Source organism: Thermochaetoides thermophila (genome assembly GCF_000221225.1).
Source record: "Thermochaetoides thermophila DSM 1495 unplaced genomic scaffold scf7180000011820, whole genome shotgun sequence".
Taxonomy (NCBI): domain Eukaryota; kingdom Fungi; phylum Ascomycota; class Sordariomycetes; order Sordariales; family Chaetomiaceae; genus Thermochaetoides; species Thermochaetoides thermophila.
In genome coordinates this window covers 2,107,931-2,126,841 of record NW_006383036.1, presented here as the reverse complement: position 1 = coordinate 2,126,841, position 18,911 = coordinate 2,107,931, and the positions used below count along the sequence as shown (strand labels likewise).

At 48.6% G+C, this 18,911-nt stretch overlaps 3 protein-coding genes across 3 annotated transcripts; 2 read left to right on the top strand and 1 right to left on the bottom strand.

The window, feature by feature from the left end:
- Window positions 1–4,622: 4,622 nt before the first annotated feature.
- Window positions 4,623–7,073, bottom strand: CTHT_0055750 (monooxygenase-like protein; the record flags this gene model as incomplete). The annotated part of the gene is made up of 3 exons (XM_006695842.1): window positions 4,623–6,095; window positions 6,153–6,919; window positions 7,037–7,073. 3 exons carry the CDS (start codon window positions 7,071–7,073, stop codon window positions 4,623–4,625), a joined length of 2,277 nt encoding a protein of 758 aa, XP_006695905.1.
- A 2,662-nt stretch (window positions 7,074–9,735) lies between these two features.
- CTHT_0055740 (putative nicotinamide mononucleotide transmembrane transporter protein) lies at window positions 9,736–11,447 on the top strand (the record flags this gene model as incomplete). Its single annotated transcript, XM_006695841.1, has 3 exons — window positions 9,736–9,852; window positions 9,932–9,976; window positions 10,056–11,447. 3 exons carry the CDS (start codon window positions 9,736–9,738, stop codon window positions 11,445–11,447), a joined length of 1,554 nt encoding a protein of 517 aa, XP_006695904.1.
- A 4,167-nt stretch (window positions 11,448–15,614) lies between these two features.
- Window positions 15,615–18,455, top strand: CTHT_0055730 (uncharacterized protein; the record flags this gene model as incomplete). The annotated part of the gene is made up of 3 exons (XM_006695840.1): window positions 15,615–15,758; window positions 15,841–18,119; window positions 18,185–18,455. 3 exons carry the CDS (start codon window positions 15,615–15,617, stop codon window positions 18,453–18,455), a joined length of 2,694 nt encoding a protein of 897 aa, XP_006695903.1.
- Between the last annotated feature and the right edge of the window lie 456 nt (window positions 18,456–18,911).

The window sequence follows — 18,911 nt, the reverse complement described above, 5'->3', positions numbered from 1 at the left end:
ACGTGTGTCGAGCTTGTGAATGACTGGATCGACAGAGGCTGCTGGCGTAGCAGGAGGAGTCTGACTGCAAGAAGACTCAGCAGTAATGCGGACTTCGGTTGTTACAATCCCATAATTTGCTCCATATGATCCCTAGATAAATGTCAGAATCACGAAGTTCCGTATTATATGAAAGGATACTATTGGTCAAGACTGGATCAATGGAACGGAAGATGTCTCAGTCCCGAGAGAAGAACAACAGACCTTTTCAGGTAGTGGATGGAATTCGACATCTAGCTCATCTTGAGCTTCCTTTACTTGATTACTCAAGGTGAGGTTTCGCAGCTGGTTTCGCTGGCGAAAAACGTGGTAGCCAACTGCAATATAGATAACAGCAGATAGAACAATGCAGGTCCATATGGGAACATAGTATGTGTATATCCTCAGGGGGCTGTGTTCGTCATCAATCCAGCACCACATCTAGGATCGGTTGTCAGCCTAAGTTGTCTGTTGATGTAGATTGGAAATGATGAGTGGCGACTTACTGTAGCATCCCCATAAATCTTAGACCCATTAGGGGAATAAAGAAGACAGATTGTGGCTGGAATTGCAGGAACACCGAAGCAGATAATGCAGTAAAACCACATGTGTCTATGACTGGGATGGTAGGCCATGAAGAAGATCATGTAGACATTGACTGCCATGGCGAATGACCACCAAGGGTCTGATTGCATAAACCTGAAAAGATGAAGTTAGAATCATTCCTTCAGCGAATTTGAAAGGGGTAGAAAGTAGAATGCTTACATTTCCAAGAGGAATGCCTGAGTCTGACAGAGTGCGGACGATGATCCATCCGTAAGACCTGCGGATCCGATTAAACAGGCAATGCTTGCCCCAAAGTTGGCAATCGAAGCAAAAAGAATGAAGGTATTTGGGACCGTTCGAGCCCTCTTGAAGATTGCGTAAGCGAAGATGATGAATGCAATACCGACAAGACTAAACGATGCACCGATCCGCTCCATTGCTTGAATAGTGAGACGCTCCTTGTCTGTAAGATTCATCTTCGCGATGCTTTCAGAGCGATCGTATATCAGGACCCAAGATGCTGGCTCCATGTTGCAAAACAGGCTGCAGAAAACCCAAGGCCATGAATGCAGATCCGGCGACGCAAGAAAAGCTGAAGTAACTGTTTTCGCACGTGAAGTTGAAGTGTATGGGTTTGCTCTCCTGCTCGCAGCAGTGTTTTATGTGCCGGGGCAGCCACACGGGTGTGAGTTGACTTCGTTTCGAGCTTTATGCCAGTCGGTCGTTAATTGCAGACGATGAGGGTCAGTTTGTCCGAACTGTGGCGGTCGCAGCTTTCGGCTTGAGGAAGTACAAAGAATCAAGGGAGTCAGTTTACCCCCCAGCACGGCCCCGCAAACCACTTCTGTAGCCTTCTTTCGAGACGCGCTACGACCAGCTGTAGCGAATAGCTCTTGATGAGAAGGTGGTGGCATTAATGTTTATCACCAAAGTGTTGACAAGCAAGGATCTCGACACCGAAATAGGCTGGAAGTGGGCACCCTTAAGGTACATGGAGCAGTTGAAGCGGGATGTACGTTAACCCAAGGTAATTGCTGAGTAACCTCTGGTTAGTTAGTTATGTGATACTCGTTTAAAGGAGCAGGTTAGGTTGGCAGTAGTGATAAAGCGTATGGCCAAAACTTCAAATGAGAACCTGAGCTGTAGGTGAACGTGAAAAGATATGAAGGCTCGAGAACTTGACACTGTGAGCCAGGACAACGTACCCCTGATGGAGATAGAGGGCTGCTAGAATACTGGTGATGATAAAAACATTTGCACCTAGCAAGTTGAAGAGTGCTGTGATAGTAGATGCAAATGCAATATGTGCTATCCGGTCACTGGTGTCACCTCCTTGAGGGTAATAGGAGGAGAAAATATTTAGTTGGCTGGGAAGTTTCGAACGTTACTGGCGCAAAGGGTGCTGGATTTGATTGTACATAAGATGAAGAGGTGGTGTACTCGCAGATCCTGATGACAGTTGTAGCAGCCTCTGAGCCGTGACTTTTGCCCCTTGTTAGGTGTAAGGCAACACCAATCTTTGAGCAGGCCAGACAAGGGAGTTTGTGAGATTTGTGTCTGCGCTGTTCAAATCGAAGCGGCAGCTTGCTTGCCCCTGGCTACCTTTTGCACCGCCAGCGGATGAACGCCATTTGGGGGTATGTGGTACTTGATGAGACCGTTTGTCATGTTGATTGGACGCCAATATGGTCACAACAGACTGTCTGTCGCGGATGTGCAGCTTAACATCAGACTGTGTCCGGAAAGCGGGACATGATCTAGGGCTAGACCATGTCGAAGGGGGATGCTTTAGCAGCTGACTGTGTCGTTGTATCGATATTCTGCAACTATCCCAAGCCCGCAACTTGGTTCTGAAGGTATAGAACTTCTTGAAGCCCAACTCACTTTCGCAGTTCAGTCTGCATTTCTGTAAGATACATGCATGTGATCTTTCTGCTACTGGTTATAGCACAGTCATCATTGATTATGGAGAAAAAAGTAGACTATTTGTGTACCCGTTTGCCTTGTGCCTGGCTCGGCGAGAGAGTTCCAAGCACTGCTAGCCACGAGCGAAGGATGCATCAGGACTTGCTGAAAACAAACAAGTCTTTCAGGTCTCTGCTAGCCAACCACGACCATCATGTGGATTGCTTACACTATGTAGGGTCTGCTTTCTAGCTGTGTGGCGACTCCCGCAAATAAAGCAGAAATCGGATCCAACACGATTTTCGGGCCGCATGCGCCACAGAAAGGTCTCGGCCTCAGTAGGCAGGCGCTGTCACTGAGCATGAAGACAACAAATCCTCAACTGTACACTAAATCTACCCCCAGATTTTGTCGCTGCCAACATCGCCGTGCAAACCCCGGCTCCATGACATGCAGCTGTCCATGTATTTTTTGCGCTTACGGCAAGCGTACGCTGGTGCATGTGTTACCATTCCGACACCGGTGCCCGAATACTTTGCATCATGTTTAGCCGAATAATTCGAGTAGAAGGCGGTTGACGGAGCTCCTATCAAAAGGTCTATAACACCCTAGTTGATAAAACCCCGAACGAAGACAGCAATTGCGTTCCTTGACAAGAAACTCGATACATGAAAGAAAGGCTTAAATTGTAGGCTAGCCCTATCTGAGCTTAACGGCTGCTTGCGCATTGATCTGCAAAAATATCCACATCAGTTTCTTTTCATTGGCCATATATGCTTGAGGTGTAACAAGGAAGTCAAGATCCCCCTCTCTGGCTCTTTGGTATTATTGGACTGGTTGTACCTTCCACGGGATGACACACATTTTAGTGCGACTTGCAACTCCATATCTTTTAGTTCTCTTGGACTAATACTTGCTTGTATAACTTCTAGGACGTCATGTCAAGACGGAATCGCCTCCGAGCATTTGCACATTATCATAATGCAGACGGTGCAGTTAACCGCCCATGAGCAAGGGTAGAGCCCAGGGATCAGGGATGAGAAAGAGAAGAGAGAGAGAGAAGAGGGGAGGGGAGGGGGAGTACATTTTTCGACAAAGTCCCACCTAATCCAGGGATGTGTGATTTCGAAAGTGTGATCGAAGCTTGCCTTGCTAATATCTTACTCCCTCGACACGCAGTATGTGTGACGTTTCTCAAAATAGCCGGCCGATTTTGAAGCATATACCTCAGTTGTCACTCAAGAGATTCTAAAGCCTAAATATCATTGACACGCGAAGATATTCGCCCACTTCTCTAACTAATCAGTGACCGCAGGACATTGACTCTGTTTACTTTCGTGCACTGCTCTTGTACATATAGCTTTAACCTTGTTGGTTCGTTAAAGTGGTACTTGATGCAAGCCACAGCAAGGTTTTGGTTGCTGATTCAGACTGCTAGCAGCCGAAGGTCGGCGACTGTTGAGAAGGCTCGAAGATCGCAGATGCAGCTGCCGGATCTCTTCTCTGACAGCGCGAAATTCCTCCCAATCAAGTTTGCCTCTAAAAATGTCCGGGATACTCACAATCAATGATGATGGGCTCGAAATGTGAGAGCTTCAAGCTACCTGCCAAAAAGGGGATGTGACTTGGAAAATGGTACCACGCTAACAAACGAACAAGGGTAAAACTGCTTAGAGACTTGTGTTACCAGCCATACTTGAACGGTAGAGGAGAGTTTTGTTCAGGTCTTCATCAGATACTTCAGTAGGAGAGCACGAACATTGGGATCCTGTGTGCCAAGCCCCTGGGACTGTGTTGAATATCGTGGAGTGGTGTGAGCCATACAACCTACAGTTTAACATGCAAGTTTTTTTTCTGTTTCTGAGGGAGGTTTCATCCTGCTAAAGCACCACTGCAATATCCTGGTTGCTTGTTTCCGAGACCTTCGCTGTCAGTTGCACTCATTACGTCCCTCCCACCATACCCAACACCAGCACCCCGAAGATGTAAAGTGGGGGTACTATAATTCCAGTTGAATATGTACTACTTATGTCTCTGACAAGCGCAGTTTTGCGAGCATGTGATATGATTGAAAGCAAGAAGTTTTTAAGCAGTCATTGAGACTAGTCGATCGTCCACTGCAGCTTCAGTACTTAGAGGACTACCAACTCCTCTCACCTGATGAATTTCGCATCAAGAGTGTAGTCCTTCTTAGGGCCCTTGACAACATGCATCCATTTCCAGTGGACCAGGTTGACAGCCTTGAAGTTAAACAGATAGTAACTTTTGTAAAAGTCACAGCCGCACAAATGGCTTCCTCTACCTGCCCAGCCAGGAGAGCCTCGACTGTCTTGAGCAATAGTGAATTCGATCTCATGGAAGAGATTCTCAACAGTTAGTCGCTCACGATCGTTTGCTCGTATATGCCAGATGGAAAGCTTATCCGTCTTTTCATTATAGCGCCACACATAACGGCGATTCGCTGGAAACTCCAAGCCATTCTCAGCCTTGAATACCCCTTCTTCAACATAGAGGTATTCCAAACTTGGATAGCCATCTTGGATAAGAGCGTCAAATTCAACCTCGTGACCTTCACGAGTCCCTTGACGCAATAGAAATTTGGCGGTCCCAGTAAAGTAACCGGCAGGGTAGTTAGGACTTCGGCTGCGGATATCACGCTCCACTTTCCATTCTCCGAGGAGAGAGCGGAAAACAGCGCGGGCCACGAATTTTGCAGATGATATGCCAGCCAGAACAACTGTTCGCGTTTGTCGGAGTGACTCTGACACCTCTGCCTGCTGTACCTCGCTCAGTGATTTAGAAGGGTATCTTGCTGGTGTTAGAATATCCATGTCATCGTGATCTGATGACAGGCTTGAGATCCTGTGCATCGGCTGACGGTTGATCCCGAGCGCTGAGGCGAATTGCTCCATTAACCAAACATAATCGCCCATTGGAAATTGCGAGGACCGAGAATCAGATCGAAGGCGTATAGTTCGATCAAGCGACGTATCGTTGTTTAAGGCGTCTTTAAGTGATTGGGGTAGTCGGGGCGACGACGGACCACCCGAGGCCCAGAGACTGGAAAGAAACCGTGCCTGCATCTCCATAATCCCCCAATAGGGACCCCTGTAGAAGCCAACGAAGCCGAGATTTGGTATTTCAGGGTGATAGGTACCGTGGAATCCGAGTGCAACAGTGTTGTACAAGTCAGAGGGTCGAACTGACAGAACCTCCAGGACTAGGGGAGCTAGGAAAGAAAGCGAAGGCCAGGCCTCGAATCCTGTGGCAAACACAACGGCTGCAATGTCATCAATGTGCTCACCAGAAGGAGAAATGATTGCTTGAGAGCCAGAAAGTGCCTCCAATTTTCCAGAACAGACCGTGATGAGACCGGAACGGACCAGGTCCAGGTAGTAGTCACTGATCGCAATCAATGGAGGATTGGTTGTGTCTGAAGCTGTAATAGTGAGTTTTGGACAAAATTCCGACTGGTCAGTACCAAGTGAAGTTTGATACTTCCTATGGAAGTCTCTTGCCAAGTCCTCGGAGATGTGGCCCTGAGTATTTGTCAGGGGCTGTGGTCTCCTGGAAAGATTAAAGGACACCAGGTCAAGAGGAAGGAACCGAGGTGCATGCTCATCTGGCTGCGAAACATTAGCATCCGTAACCAACATAAAGCTTCACCAGCATTTCCACCTCACCTTCGGAGAAATATAAGACGGAAGGATCCAGAGAGGCTTCTGGATAAGGTGGCAAACTGCATATCCTCTGGGGTTGTTGACCGCAGCCTGGCTTGTGTTCGCAGATGGAGAATGCATGGCAGATGAAAGCTGGATAGCAATCGTGCTCGCAATCTCAACCCCGGACATTTGACCACCAACGACGAGGATCTTACCTCCCAGAGGGCTCTTTTTGTCGAAGAGTCTCTGGAGATCGCTGAACTGACTGCTATGAATCATTGGGACGTTGGTGTCAGGCTTCTCGTGACGGAATTCTGGTATAGCTGGCTTGCTGAAGTAGCCAGAAGCCACAATTAGAAAGTCGAAGGTCTCTTCTTTGACCTCTCCCTCGGAGGATCGAGCTTGGATCCGCCAACCCGACAGCTGGGAGGACCCATTGTGATCCAAAGCTCCAATAGTTACCGGTTGTGCGCTCTCGACTTTGAAGCCAAGATGAAGATTGACATTGGTGCAATATCTGTTGAAATAACGGCGGAGATACTGACCAATATGCCATGCGCGAGGTATTTCAGGGCTGTCAGCTGGCCAAGCAAGATCACTGAATTGAACTGTGTGCTTGCTTTGGTTCGCAGCCATTAGCGGATGCACCAGGCCATCAGTGTCATTTCTGTCTGATGGCCAAATACCACCAATGCGATTTTTGGCTTCGAAAATGGTAACCTCGAAGGTTCCCCTGGGTACATCGTGTAGAAGTGATTTCGCAGCCACGAGACCCGAGGGTCCGGCGCCTATAATTATCACGAGTCAGCTCATAATGAGCAATACAACAAGCAGTCAGCTATCCAGCCGTCTAGTATGGTGGAGAAGAGTCGACACTCAGAGGCTTGACAACAAGAATAACTCACCGACGATACAGACTTTCTTAGCAAGCGGGAATGTCATGTTGGCGACAATACTTGAGATGACGTGTAGCATGGACTTTGGCCATGCCTTTCGGAACCAGAGACCCGTTGGGCTGAGAACAGGGTTTCCCAACTATACAGTGTACATACTACTACTTGCGCATCTCAGGTTGTCATTGGTGATCTTGACCCACTCAGCTTACCCAAGCGTTTGACAGGGGGCATATCGGGCTTGGCGTCCGAAGTGCAGAGTGTGGATTGCGGATGATCTGAGGGGTCAACGAAGGCAGGAACTTACACTAACACAAAGCTTACCTGGGAGCAATGTACCCAAGGTGGGTAATACCTACCTGAGGTATTTGCTTGATTTATTGCCTATAGATGACGACAAACCAAACCCGATGTTCAGATCTAAGGATACAAAGGACAAAGTTCCCCTCTCCTCTGCTGTCCAAGTATGAGCCGGATGTCTAAGGGATCCACAAATGACGGAGTTATACCAATCTTGTTGGTCAGCTGTTGCTCAGCTGCGGGGACGGGACTACTGTGATCGACGATCCGCGATCTGAGCGATTTCTTGGCTCGCGGACGCCAAACCCGGATAGGCTTAAGTAGGGCGGATGATCGACTCTGTGCAGAAGAGCTCCAGAAGCAATCCCCTCCAGCTTGACCCTAAGTGAACCAACAGGGTCTCTGTCTCTTGTCGCTGTTTCAAGCTGTTCCGGAACGAGGACGTTGGTATCAGCTGCACTCATACTTAATTTCTGGGAGACAACCTGTGAGGCCTGAACCTTGCATCCAATCCAAACTGCAGACCTTTTAATCCATGTGTTCGGCTAACCGCATCAAGTCCAGGAAAGGCATCAGTTCCCCTCACGTCCATGTGAATAACTCATACCTGCTGCATGTTGGCTGCCATGGATTCTTCGCACCGTCGGGTTTCCCTGCATTGGGCATAGTCATCGACAGATTTGTGAAACCAGCAGAGCGGCCGGTCGAGTCTGTAGTCTCTACTTATTCCGCCGAGATCTATCTCGAGAAGGATTCCAGTGGATTTGCTTGTTGAGGTCAAGATCTATGGTGTGTGGAAAACGTTCTGCCACACCTTATCCTCCACATATGCCCGCATGCCCCGATGGTCACTTTTCCGTCTGTGGAACCAAAATAGTTCGACAGCCCCAGATGTCTAAGATTGTCCTTCTTGTTTTTCTCTTTTTAACCACAACTTCAGGAACTTCTGTGGTCAGAGCGCCTGGTCTACGCTCGAAAACTGTCACACATTGGCCATGACCCAAGTCTAGGGGTTGTCACTGGGAGACTCGACAATAGTGACCTGAACATTTGTTCCTCAATGTTTGCAAGAGACTTGAGACAATGCTGCGGCTGAGCATAGCACAACTAAAGCCTAGGGGCAACCATCCGTGGTCTCTGTGCTTGCCCCTGATCCAGGAACTTTGAAGATCCTCTAACCTAGCTAGAAGTTGGAAGGGTACAATGTGCCTGGATTGCCACACCAGCCCTGAAGAACCCTAGGAGTCCCAAATCCTGCCGAATGCTACACACACTTGACATGTGGTGGAGAAAGGGCTGCCTCTCCTATCCTTGGGCCTCGAGGTGTCATTCTTTCGTGGCTCTTAATATTTGAAGCAACTATCCACTGTCTATCATTTCCGGATGCCCCATAGCGTGCACGATGTTTGCATGATCCCTGCCTCAGTGGCGTCCCCAGGAGAGACAACATGAGCTGCACTAGAAGGTGATACAGAGTGCTCATGCTATGTGTGCTGCAGCGTCATACTTAATACCCTGCCCCAGCAAGGTTAGCTTACTGCGCATCTATTCCCCCGCCCTGCGATTGCTTGTTCACCTTCCACAACGACAACGTTCGCGTCGGGACAGTCTACTGAGCTGCCTTAATGTCAACGCCACCATCTCCTTACATGTCGGGTGACGATCACTTCCACAATAGCACTTTTCCCTTGTGGCTCATCTCCTAGTTTCTTCATCCATCGGAGCTTCCAACATCACTGCGGACGTGCAGTTTGCAGACTGATTCCGACAGTAGACCTTACTGTGCTTCCAGAGTACATCCCAGGTTCACGCAGGGACCTTTTGGGGCTACGATCGCACTTCTTCGTCAAGCTGTCTTTGGTCCACAGTCCACTGAGGGCCTAAGGGTCCAGGGCTCGGTCCCTGCATTGTGCATAGAACAGGAAGGAAACATCAGTCCAAGGGCCGCTAAGCGGACAAGTGGACATTCCTGCTTTCATTCGGTCCAATCTTTGTGCCTCGGGCCTTGGACAGCAGCGAGGAAGCGGGTTACTCCTTCCAACTCACCACACTCGAGTGCTTGAAGTTTAGAGGGTGAACAACCAAGAAAGCACAATGGGTAGGTAACTGCCTCGCGTCTGGTCGCGTCTGACCGATAGACTGCAAATCCGAACTTTCATAACCAAGATATGCCCTGGATTTCGAAGGCTTATGCATTCCCTGCAGCTTTCATTTCAACTGCTCTTCGCTAGCATAGAAAATACCAAAAAACCAGCAAAAAACCCTTGCCTTCATCATCCGATTATTTTCTTTGATGGTGCTTATAACAGCTGCACAAACTCTGGTTGAACTCAAGCTGACTTCCACCTCCCCGCACAACAACAGCCCCGTTGACCTCCCCAGCCACAAGCTTGGACTTTGAGCTTGAAAACATGAGTACAGATAGCCAGAAGAAGTCAATCGATGGCATTCAGAGTCATGAAGGGAGTATTGTGGACCTTCCTCCGGACCCCGATGCTCACCTTTCACCGGAAGAAAAGGTCGAAATGGTATGTGTCATTCCTGCTTTGCGAGCATTTGTAAAAGAATCCGACACTGTTCATGGTTGACGTTTGTTGACACATTTAGGATCGCCGCTTAGTGAGAAAACTCGATTGGATCCTAATTCCATGGGTAAGAACCCACAAAACCCGGGTTGAAGTCCCTTCCCTTAAGGGTCGCCACAACTCGATGCGCTAACATATAACTCCAGCTCTGTGTTCTCTACCTTATAGCCTTTCTCGACCGCAGCAGCATTGGAAATGCCAAGATCGCCGGCCTCAGCGATGACATTGGAATGTCAACTGCTGACTACAACGCCACTTTGACGATCTTTTTTGTCTCTTATTCCGTTTTTGAGCCCTTGACAAACGTCATGCTCAAAAGAATGAGGCCCTCAGTTTTTATCCCTATAATCATGTACGAGCGAAACTTCAGACAACCAATAATTTGGCTTAAAAAGGCTGACAATGTCTCTAGGATTGCGTGGGGTGCTTCCATGACTGGGATGGGTTTTGTTCACAACTGGTCAGGCCTGATGGCGGCCCGCTGGTTCTTAGGTGTCACTGAGGCTGGGCTCTTTCCGGGAGTCAACTATTACCTATCCTGTTGGTACAAGCGTTCCGAGCTTGGGGTGAGAGCGGCTGTCTTTTTTTCGGCTGCAGCGCTCTCAGGGTCTTTCGGTGGTCTTCTGGCAGCCGCCATCGAAAAGATGGATGGACTCGGCGACATCGCTGGGTGGGGATGGATCTTCATTCTGGAAGGTCTTCTCACTATCGTTCTCGGAGTAGCCTCTTTCTGGCTAGTGCACGACTTCCCAGACAAGGCAAAGTTCCTATCCGACGACGACCGTGCCCGAGTCATCCGCCGACTCAAGCTCGATCAGCAGTCCTCGGCTGATCACGAGTCATTTCAGATGAGCTACTTCTGGGCCGCTATTCGCGATTGGAAGATGTGGCTGGGTATGCTTATATACATGGGATGTGATATGCCCCTGTACGCCTTCTCTTTGTTCCTCCCAAGCATTATCGCCAATCTGGGCTGGAACACTAGTGTGATCCGGTCCCAGCTTATGTCGGTCCCCCCTTATGCTGTGGCGACAGTATTTACTGTCGCCATTGGTCTACTTGCGGATCGAACCAGAGCCAGAGGACTGTGCAATATTTGCATATCACTTTTCGGCGTGGCTGGATTTGCAATGTTGCTTGCGTCCGAGGATCCTGCGGTTCAGTATGCAGGTACCTTTCTTGCTGCCCTAGGAATTTATCCATGTATCGCCAACACAATCAGCTGGGTGGCCAATAATGTCGAAGGCGTATACAAGCGCGGCGTGGTGTTGGGCTTCGTCATTGGCTGGGGAAATCTCAACGGTGTGGTCAGCAGCAACATCTACTTCAACAAGCCACGTTACCTCGAAGGTCATGGCGTCGTCATGGCTTATTTGTTCTTCTTTCTCTTTGGAGGCTCTGTTCTCATGTCGATGTTATTGCGGCGAGAGAATGCAAAGAGACGCAGGGGAGAACGCAACCACTGGATTGTGGGTTTGACTGACAAAGAAATTGCAAGGCTGGGAGATATGCGACCGGATTTCTTGTACACGGTTTGATCTCACCAATTCCCTGATAGTTTTTGCTGTCTTCTACCGCGAAGTTAGGGTCATGAACCCACCCTCATTCAAGGCCACTAGTCAGAACACACATGACAAAGACTGTCAGACATTTGTCATTGATGGCTCCCCTTTCTGGCTTCTATGGTATCTGGACCTGTGATTCATAGGTTTCGTTTGCTCGGGGAAAGGACGGTTGTTTGTGATTATTTCACGGGATACAGAGTCGACTTTTGTGTGTTCTGAGCGTGAATATATAGATGTAATGTTTCTGCTAGTCTTTGTTTGTCAACGACCAGTGTTGTTAGAAACTGCCCATTTACATGGTTTCAGTCGATTTTAGTCATGATATGTATGAAGGATCGCTATCTTTCCCAGTGTTAGACCCTTGGCTTCACTCCCTGTTCTTGTCCTTGTTATCACTCTGGGTTCCGCTTGGCCATCTGACGGTACCATCCCATTTCTCCAATCAGGCGGCCACGGGACCGAGGGAATGGATACTGCACCGTCATTGTAGCATTGATGTGTCAAAGATCTGTAAGTATCATGCAGTATCCTGTTGGATTATGCCGAAGTCCGTGTCAACCGTAGATACTGCCGATACCGCTGCATGTCAACGGCTTAGTCTCAGATTTTCCAACTTGTCTAATTGATGCTGCTGTGTTTACACTGCAGTGAGTCGGCTCGGGTCGGAAGGAAAGTCGGGTGATGCGGGCTGTTGGTTTCTAGCCGTTGCTTCAGCCGAACGGCCGAACGGGCATGTCCTGCTTCCTCCCTGGAGCACCGCGTGTACATGGTCCACTCAATGTCATGAACAGTACTACGGATTTTATCTTGTGAATTATTGTCGTTAAGTCAGAAAAATGACGATGTTCTCGCAGTTGGGTTCGAGAGCGGTTCACAAAACCTCTCTAGCTAATTCTCCAGAGAACGAATGGGACTTCACTGGTTGCATCATGGTCAAACACAAAGGTGACATGCCTCGGGGAACTTTTAAGGTAACCATGTACTTTTACGATACATGTCGTTGGATCTTCTTTTGGTTCCTCTGTCATGTGGCCTTCTGGTCAGCGTTACTCCCATGATGATCGATCCCACTGATGGCATAGCATCAACGCTGCACCTCAAGGCTAGATAGAAAAACAAGGTGTAAATAAGTCGAAACTAGTTTTATATCCAACTAAGGAACTTTTCAATATTGTTCACTGGAATATATCTCGCTTGTTGCAGTTGTCTCATTCACCCAGGTCACTAGAGCTTGACTCTCTGACACCTCCCAAGGCTAAGAGAGAGATGAATGCCTAACAGACAATGTATGATCTTTTACCTGTACGCTGGACTGAAAAAAAAGCCAATAACCAAGACTTAAAGAGTCTTGCCTGTGGAGTATAGTGACCAGAACAGAACTTGGTGGTAGAATCTGGATACCAAGGTGGCTTCGTGCGAAAGTATACACGTGTGGCTATGCTATGCTGATCTAAAGAGAGGATCATGCCCTACAACTTGCACTGTGTTTTGCCATTTGGATCATGCTCGTATAACAACACAGCGTTCTGGCGTCCCGCCGCAAACTGTGTTACATTCTGATTATGGTCATGGATAACTCCCCAAAGATCAGCTGCTGCCGATATTCATGAAAGTTCAGAGTTTCATTACTGTCGTAAGGTTCAGAACAGAAGCCTTGCATAAAGCTTCGACGTGGTCCGGGCCGCCACAAGTCCCATGTTCGGCGTTAAGGCCGCTTTTTGACATACTTTAGAAAACACAGAATTCAGGGCATTTCCATGCCAGCTCATTACCGGCGAGACGTTACACAACATTAGTGTGAGATGACAAAACAAGGGGTCTGCGGACCCTTATTAGGCACCCAGCATTGCCTGGACATCCAAGTCAGCATTTGCAAAGCCTTGATCGAGAAACGGCCTTTTATCGACTCAAGAACCTTCTGCAATATACTGTCATTCGTGGATTGGATATTTGGGTGTATTGTTGTTTGTTCTAGTTTCTTAGGAGGCTGAGAGGTCCAAGATGATGAACCTTAGGATGCTCAACAGACGTGGCCTCCGTCGGTTCATTAAAGTTAAATAGAGTTAAGATATGCGTATCCCTGTGCGTACATATAATCTTCACTGGTAATAAATGGAGACAGACATTAGGATAAAGCATTACTTCTAAAAAAAAGGAAATCCATAAATTCAATCGGCGTAGTCCGCTATGTTTAGAGAATAGGTATTCTTCACTGGTTCCTCGGTAAGATGAGCCTTCATATCTTTAGTAGCCAGCCAATCCCAGAGCTGGAAGACATTACGAACTGGAATTTTTGGATATGCAAGCTCTATCATAATGAGGCTCTTCAATTGTCACTGGTGGGAGTTATAAAAAGGGGCAATCTGGAGACATGTTTGGGTCAAGGGAAAACTTAAGCACGCCCCGCCGGTACATCCAAGTGCAAGGCTGTCAATCGAATTCCAAACCTTCGAAGACTATTATTCTCTGTGAATTCATGGTTACTTCCACAGCCTAAGCCATAAACACCCCCGACAGCAGGGCTACGGCCAGAGGATTAGTCCTAAATCTTTCGCATCCTTCAGCTCACAGTCGCTTCGTTTGTTTCTCCTGTTTTAAGACCACTAACTCCGGGAGCTGAGGCCGCACATCGAAACCACACTTGACTAAGTACCTACTCAACGGTAGGTTTATATCGTAAACTCCCGAGCATAAAGCGGACTTGTCTGTTTGGAGAATCTGCGAAATAACGACTCTCAAATTGCCCACGGCTGTACTACATGTGCTCATCTGTGATATTGAGCCATAGACACGCCCCGTCATTCACTGAACAACATCAGTACTTTAATTACGAAGGGCGACTCATCGCCAAAAACGACAGAATCACCCAGCAATATGACCTGGACCACAGCTGACGACAGCAATGGGCAATATTTTTGTGCCTGTAACATTTAGTAAGATCCTTTGACCTGATTTATGGGACTCTGACTATCAGCAGAATGTTTTTAACCGTCAGAGATGTAAACTGACATCTCAACAGTTACTGTGGTAGCGGTGTTGATTACCCTGGCGATGTTTGCGATACGTGCATCAAGCATTGACTGCGGAGTTGAGGGAGCAAAGACTCAGCGTCCGCAGTGAGGAAACTTTCACCGGATCTAGCGCAGGGAATGGTCTTTTCTGAACAGTGGGAATATGGCCTGAAGGCTACAGCGACGCTTAGGGAAGAAGAAACTTGGAATGAGCCCCCCAGTATGATCAAGAGCTGATGTCAAGATGGGCATGCAGTAGATATAACAAGGCGGTGCCAGCCCGATTGGCAGTGGGCAGGTACGGAGGCTTGCGTTCAGCGTTTGGGTACCGTACCCGGTACTGTGTTAATGGCGACATGTGTGGGGGAGTGCGAACTGCGAAAATTCCAATCCTGGTGTTTAGTGATCGCAGGTCCTGGATTGTCGGTGAGATAGTTCATGAAGTAGAGATAAGTTATTTAGCGAAGTTAACGCCCCACGCTATATAACTTTACAATCTGTACTTGGAGAGCGATGGCTGGAAGCAGCAATCTCCACTTATGTGAAAGCATTCGTGGGGAGCCGGAGCTGTAAGTTGCTGCAGCGACTTGGCGTTTGCTGTCAAGGATCTGTTTTATCATTCCTTAACTGTCTTATCTTACCACCGGTCAGCTCCATGTCACTGGCAAGATGTAGGACTTGAAGTTACAGGCTGCAGCGGTCCACCACCAGGGATGAAGGGCATGTGCAGGAAATATCTTTGAAATTTTGTGTATATTTGGATTGAAGACGAACACAGATACTAAAAATTTCCAAGATGACACAGAATTGTCAAAAAATACGGTGGCTAGGTCATTGCTCTGGCAGCATGCCAGACTGATATCAGGATGCTGGGCCTACCAAGCACAGGCGGATAAGGCTGTGGCTTATCCTTGGTAGCCATGTGCCACAGGTGGCGTTCTCCGCTCAGACGACGTCACTGGGGAAGCTGGCTCCACCAGACAAACGAGCAGCCACTCGTTTCCAAGCTTCCCGGGGAGTGTCCAACAACCGACATGCAGGTTACCGGATACCCACAGCAGTGACAACACATGTCGACAACACCGGTCCATCACCGCTCGCCCAGAGGCATCTTGTGTCAAAGGTGATAATGATGAACATACTCGATGACCCCGATCAACCCGACAAGGATAAGTGCCCTGCGGACCAATGGGTTGGACCCGGGGAAAAAGACACCTGGGTCCAGCTCGTCATCTCTCTGGCCCTGGGCTTGTCCGCTTTTCTAGCCTTCTGTGTATGTCTTGGATTGGGCCCTGTTCGGCTTAGGCCACACGGTTTTCGGTTGCTGATGCTGACCATCCACCTCCTTGCTGCAGATGCTGCGGCCTCGATGGAAATCGTTGTATGCAGCGCGAAAGCGACAATCCGATCCCCGCATCGGCTTGCCTACCCTGCCCGACAGCTTCTTCGGATGGGTCCCTGCCTTGTACAGGATTACCGACCAGCAGCTGCTAGCCTCAGCTGGGCTTGACGCATATGTTTTCCTTGCCTTCTTCAAGATGGCTATGCGTTTATTTGCGGTCATGTTTTTCTTCGCCGCTGTTGTTCTCGAACCCATCAATCGCCGCTTCGTCGAACACCCAACTACCGACTCAGCCCCTTTGTTCTTGTTCCCCCAGCACCAGAGTTATGGCTTGTCCGCCTTGGACGACCCAACTCCTCCAGATGAGGACCCTGATATCAGCTTCGACCCTAAGTTGGGGTACTTGTGGTCATATCTCGTGTTTACCTACCTTTTTACGGGTCTCACTCTGTACTTCACGGATAAGGAGACCCTGAAGGTGATCAGGGTACGCCAAAATTACCTGGGCACTCAGTCCACCATCACAGACCGTACCTTTCGACTCTCCGGCATTCCGCATAATTTGAGGTCCGAGGAGGCCATCAAGGAGCTGATTGAAAAGCTCGAAATCGGGAAAGTCGAAAGTGTCACTCTTTGTCGCGATTGGAGAGTTCTTGATAAGCTGGTAGAGGAAAGGCGATTGGTACTCGCAAAACTTGAGCAGGCATGGAGCATGTATCTGAACCGACAGCCATCAAACACTGCCCAACGTCACCACTACGAGAGAAGACCCCAGCACTACCTCGATGAGGAGGCTGGAGAAGGTGATCGCCTGCTTGAACATCGAAGTCCGGAATTAAATCGTACCGGAGAAACACGTCCCAAAGCTCGCTTCTGGTATGGCTTCTTGGGGCTTCAGTTTCGCACAATTGATGCCATCGACTACTACAGCGAGAAGCTACGCCAGTTGGATGACAAGATCCTGGCTGCACGCAAGAAAACATATAAGCCAGCTGATCTGGCTTTTGTGACTATGGACTCTGTCGCTGCATGCCAGATGGCTATCCAGGCTCTCATTGACCCCCATCCAGACCGTTTGCTGACTAAGCCAGCTCCAGCGCCATCGGATGTCGTTTGGAGAAACACATACTCGTCCCGTTTGAGTCGCATAACTCGATCTTGGGCGGTCACTATTTTTGTTGCTGTGCTCTCTGTGGTTTGGTTGGTTCCTGTGGCCTTCCTCGCCTCGGCGCTAAGCATCTGCACCATTAACACTGTTTTCCCATCATTTGCTCAATGGCTTAAAGATCATGAGCTTGCTCGAACACTCGTCCAAACAGGCCTGCCAACAGCAGTCGTGTCTTTACTCAACGTTGCTGTCCCATATTTTTACGAGTTCCTCTCCTACAAACAAGGAATGCTCTCACAAGGCGATATCGCGCTCTCGGTCATCAGCAAGAACTTCTTCTTTACCTTCTTCAATATCTTCTTGATCTTCACTGTTTTTGGCGCTGTCACTTCTATCTTCGACGTTCTCCGCAACTCTCTCAAAGATACAACTTACATTGCTTATACTCTGGCCCGTAAGATTGAAAAGCTCTCGGTATTTTATACAAACTTTATCATGCTCCAGGGCCTCGGTCTTTTCCCTTTCCGTCTGCTGCAGTTCGGCTCTCTTGCCCTTTATCCCTACAACCGCTTCATGGCAAAAACTCCGCGAGACTTTGCTGCCCTTGGCAAGCCCTCGCTGTTTTACTACGGCTTGGCCCTGCCCACCGCTCTTCTCGTCTTTATCCTTTGTCTCGTCTACAGCGCTCTACCCGGTGGCTACCTCATTCTCGCATTAGGCCTCGCTTATTTCTCCCTTGGCCATTTCACATATAAATACCAGCTCCTCTACGCGATGGACCAGCCGCAACATGCCACGGGCGGGGCTTGGCCCATGATCTGCTACCGCGTAATGCTGGGCTTGGTTGTCACCCAACTTACCATGTCAGGTTATTTGGCCTTGCGCAAGGCGTTCACAGTTGCGCTGCTGGTTTTGCCGCTCTTCGTTGCGACGTTATGGTACGGCTGGTGTTTTAGGAGGCGGGTGGAGCCGCTGACGAAATTCATCTCACTCCGGAGCATCAAGAAGAGAGAGAATGAGGGCGAGGAAGGTGTAACTATTGTGACGGACGACTCTTCCAGCGGTGGTAGCAGTGAAGGCATGCCCATTTTGGAGCGGAGTGGGCAGTTGGTCAGGAGGGGCAGCACCGTTGATGAGGACCGAGAGAGGGGCTCGAAATTTGTAAATCCTAGCTTGGTTAGTCCGTATGTTTCTCCCCGTTACTACTTCTCAGCTTTGGTTTGGGCTAGCGCTAACCTCTCATTGACAGACTGGAGCAGCCATGGATATATGCCGAGCCCCCACCGGCTCTACTTCCTGAAGGTGATGACAATAACAATGTCGACGAGCAGGACGCCCCCCCTCCCGCATTGGGCTTGCGGGGTTATGATCTTGACAATGCAGTCCAGTTTGGACTAGGTTCTCCCTCTTCACTCTCTGTTGCAGCAGGCCCCCATAGAACAAGTTTCAGGCGTGGTATCATGAGCAGCAATTCTTCTAGTTCGGTGAGCTTGGGTGATACCCATGTTTGGAGAGAGTAATCAGTTGTCTCGCAAGATTCATGGTGGAACTTTCCATGGATATTATATGAAATTGGTACTGTGTCATGATTGATATCCGCGTTTTCGTTTACCATTGATGGATATACAGTGGGGAGGCTTGTTGCTTAGGCGATTTAGCCAGGTTGGGTCTGCATGAGGCGGTCGGCGTTGAATGGGGCTATAGTTATTGTTTGGAGAAGTTTTGGGTTCGTAGATCGTTGGTTGACAACAAGCCAAATGCTAATAATGTTGGGGATATGCCGGTACCTGTAATATGATGATTACCACACCGACCTTTGCATCCTTGGTTCAGTGGCAGTGATGGCAAAATAAACTGCAAAGGTTTCAAATTTCTTACAGCTCATGCGTGTCCGCTTTCTCAACTTTATCTCAATATGACATTTGGGTCTGCGTCAAAACTTGAAGCAAGTCTTTAGCAGATGTCGTCAACAACTG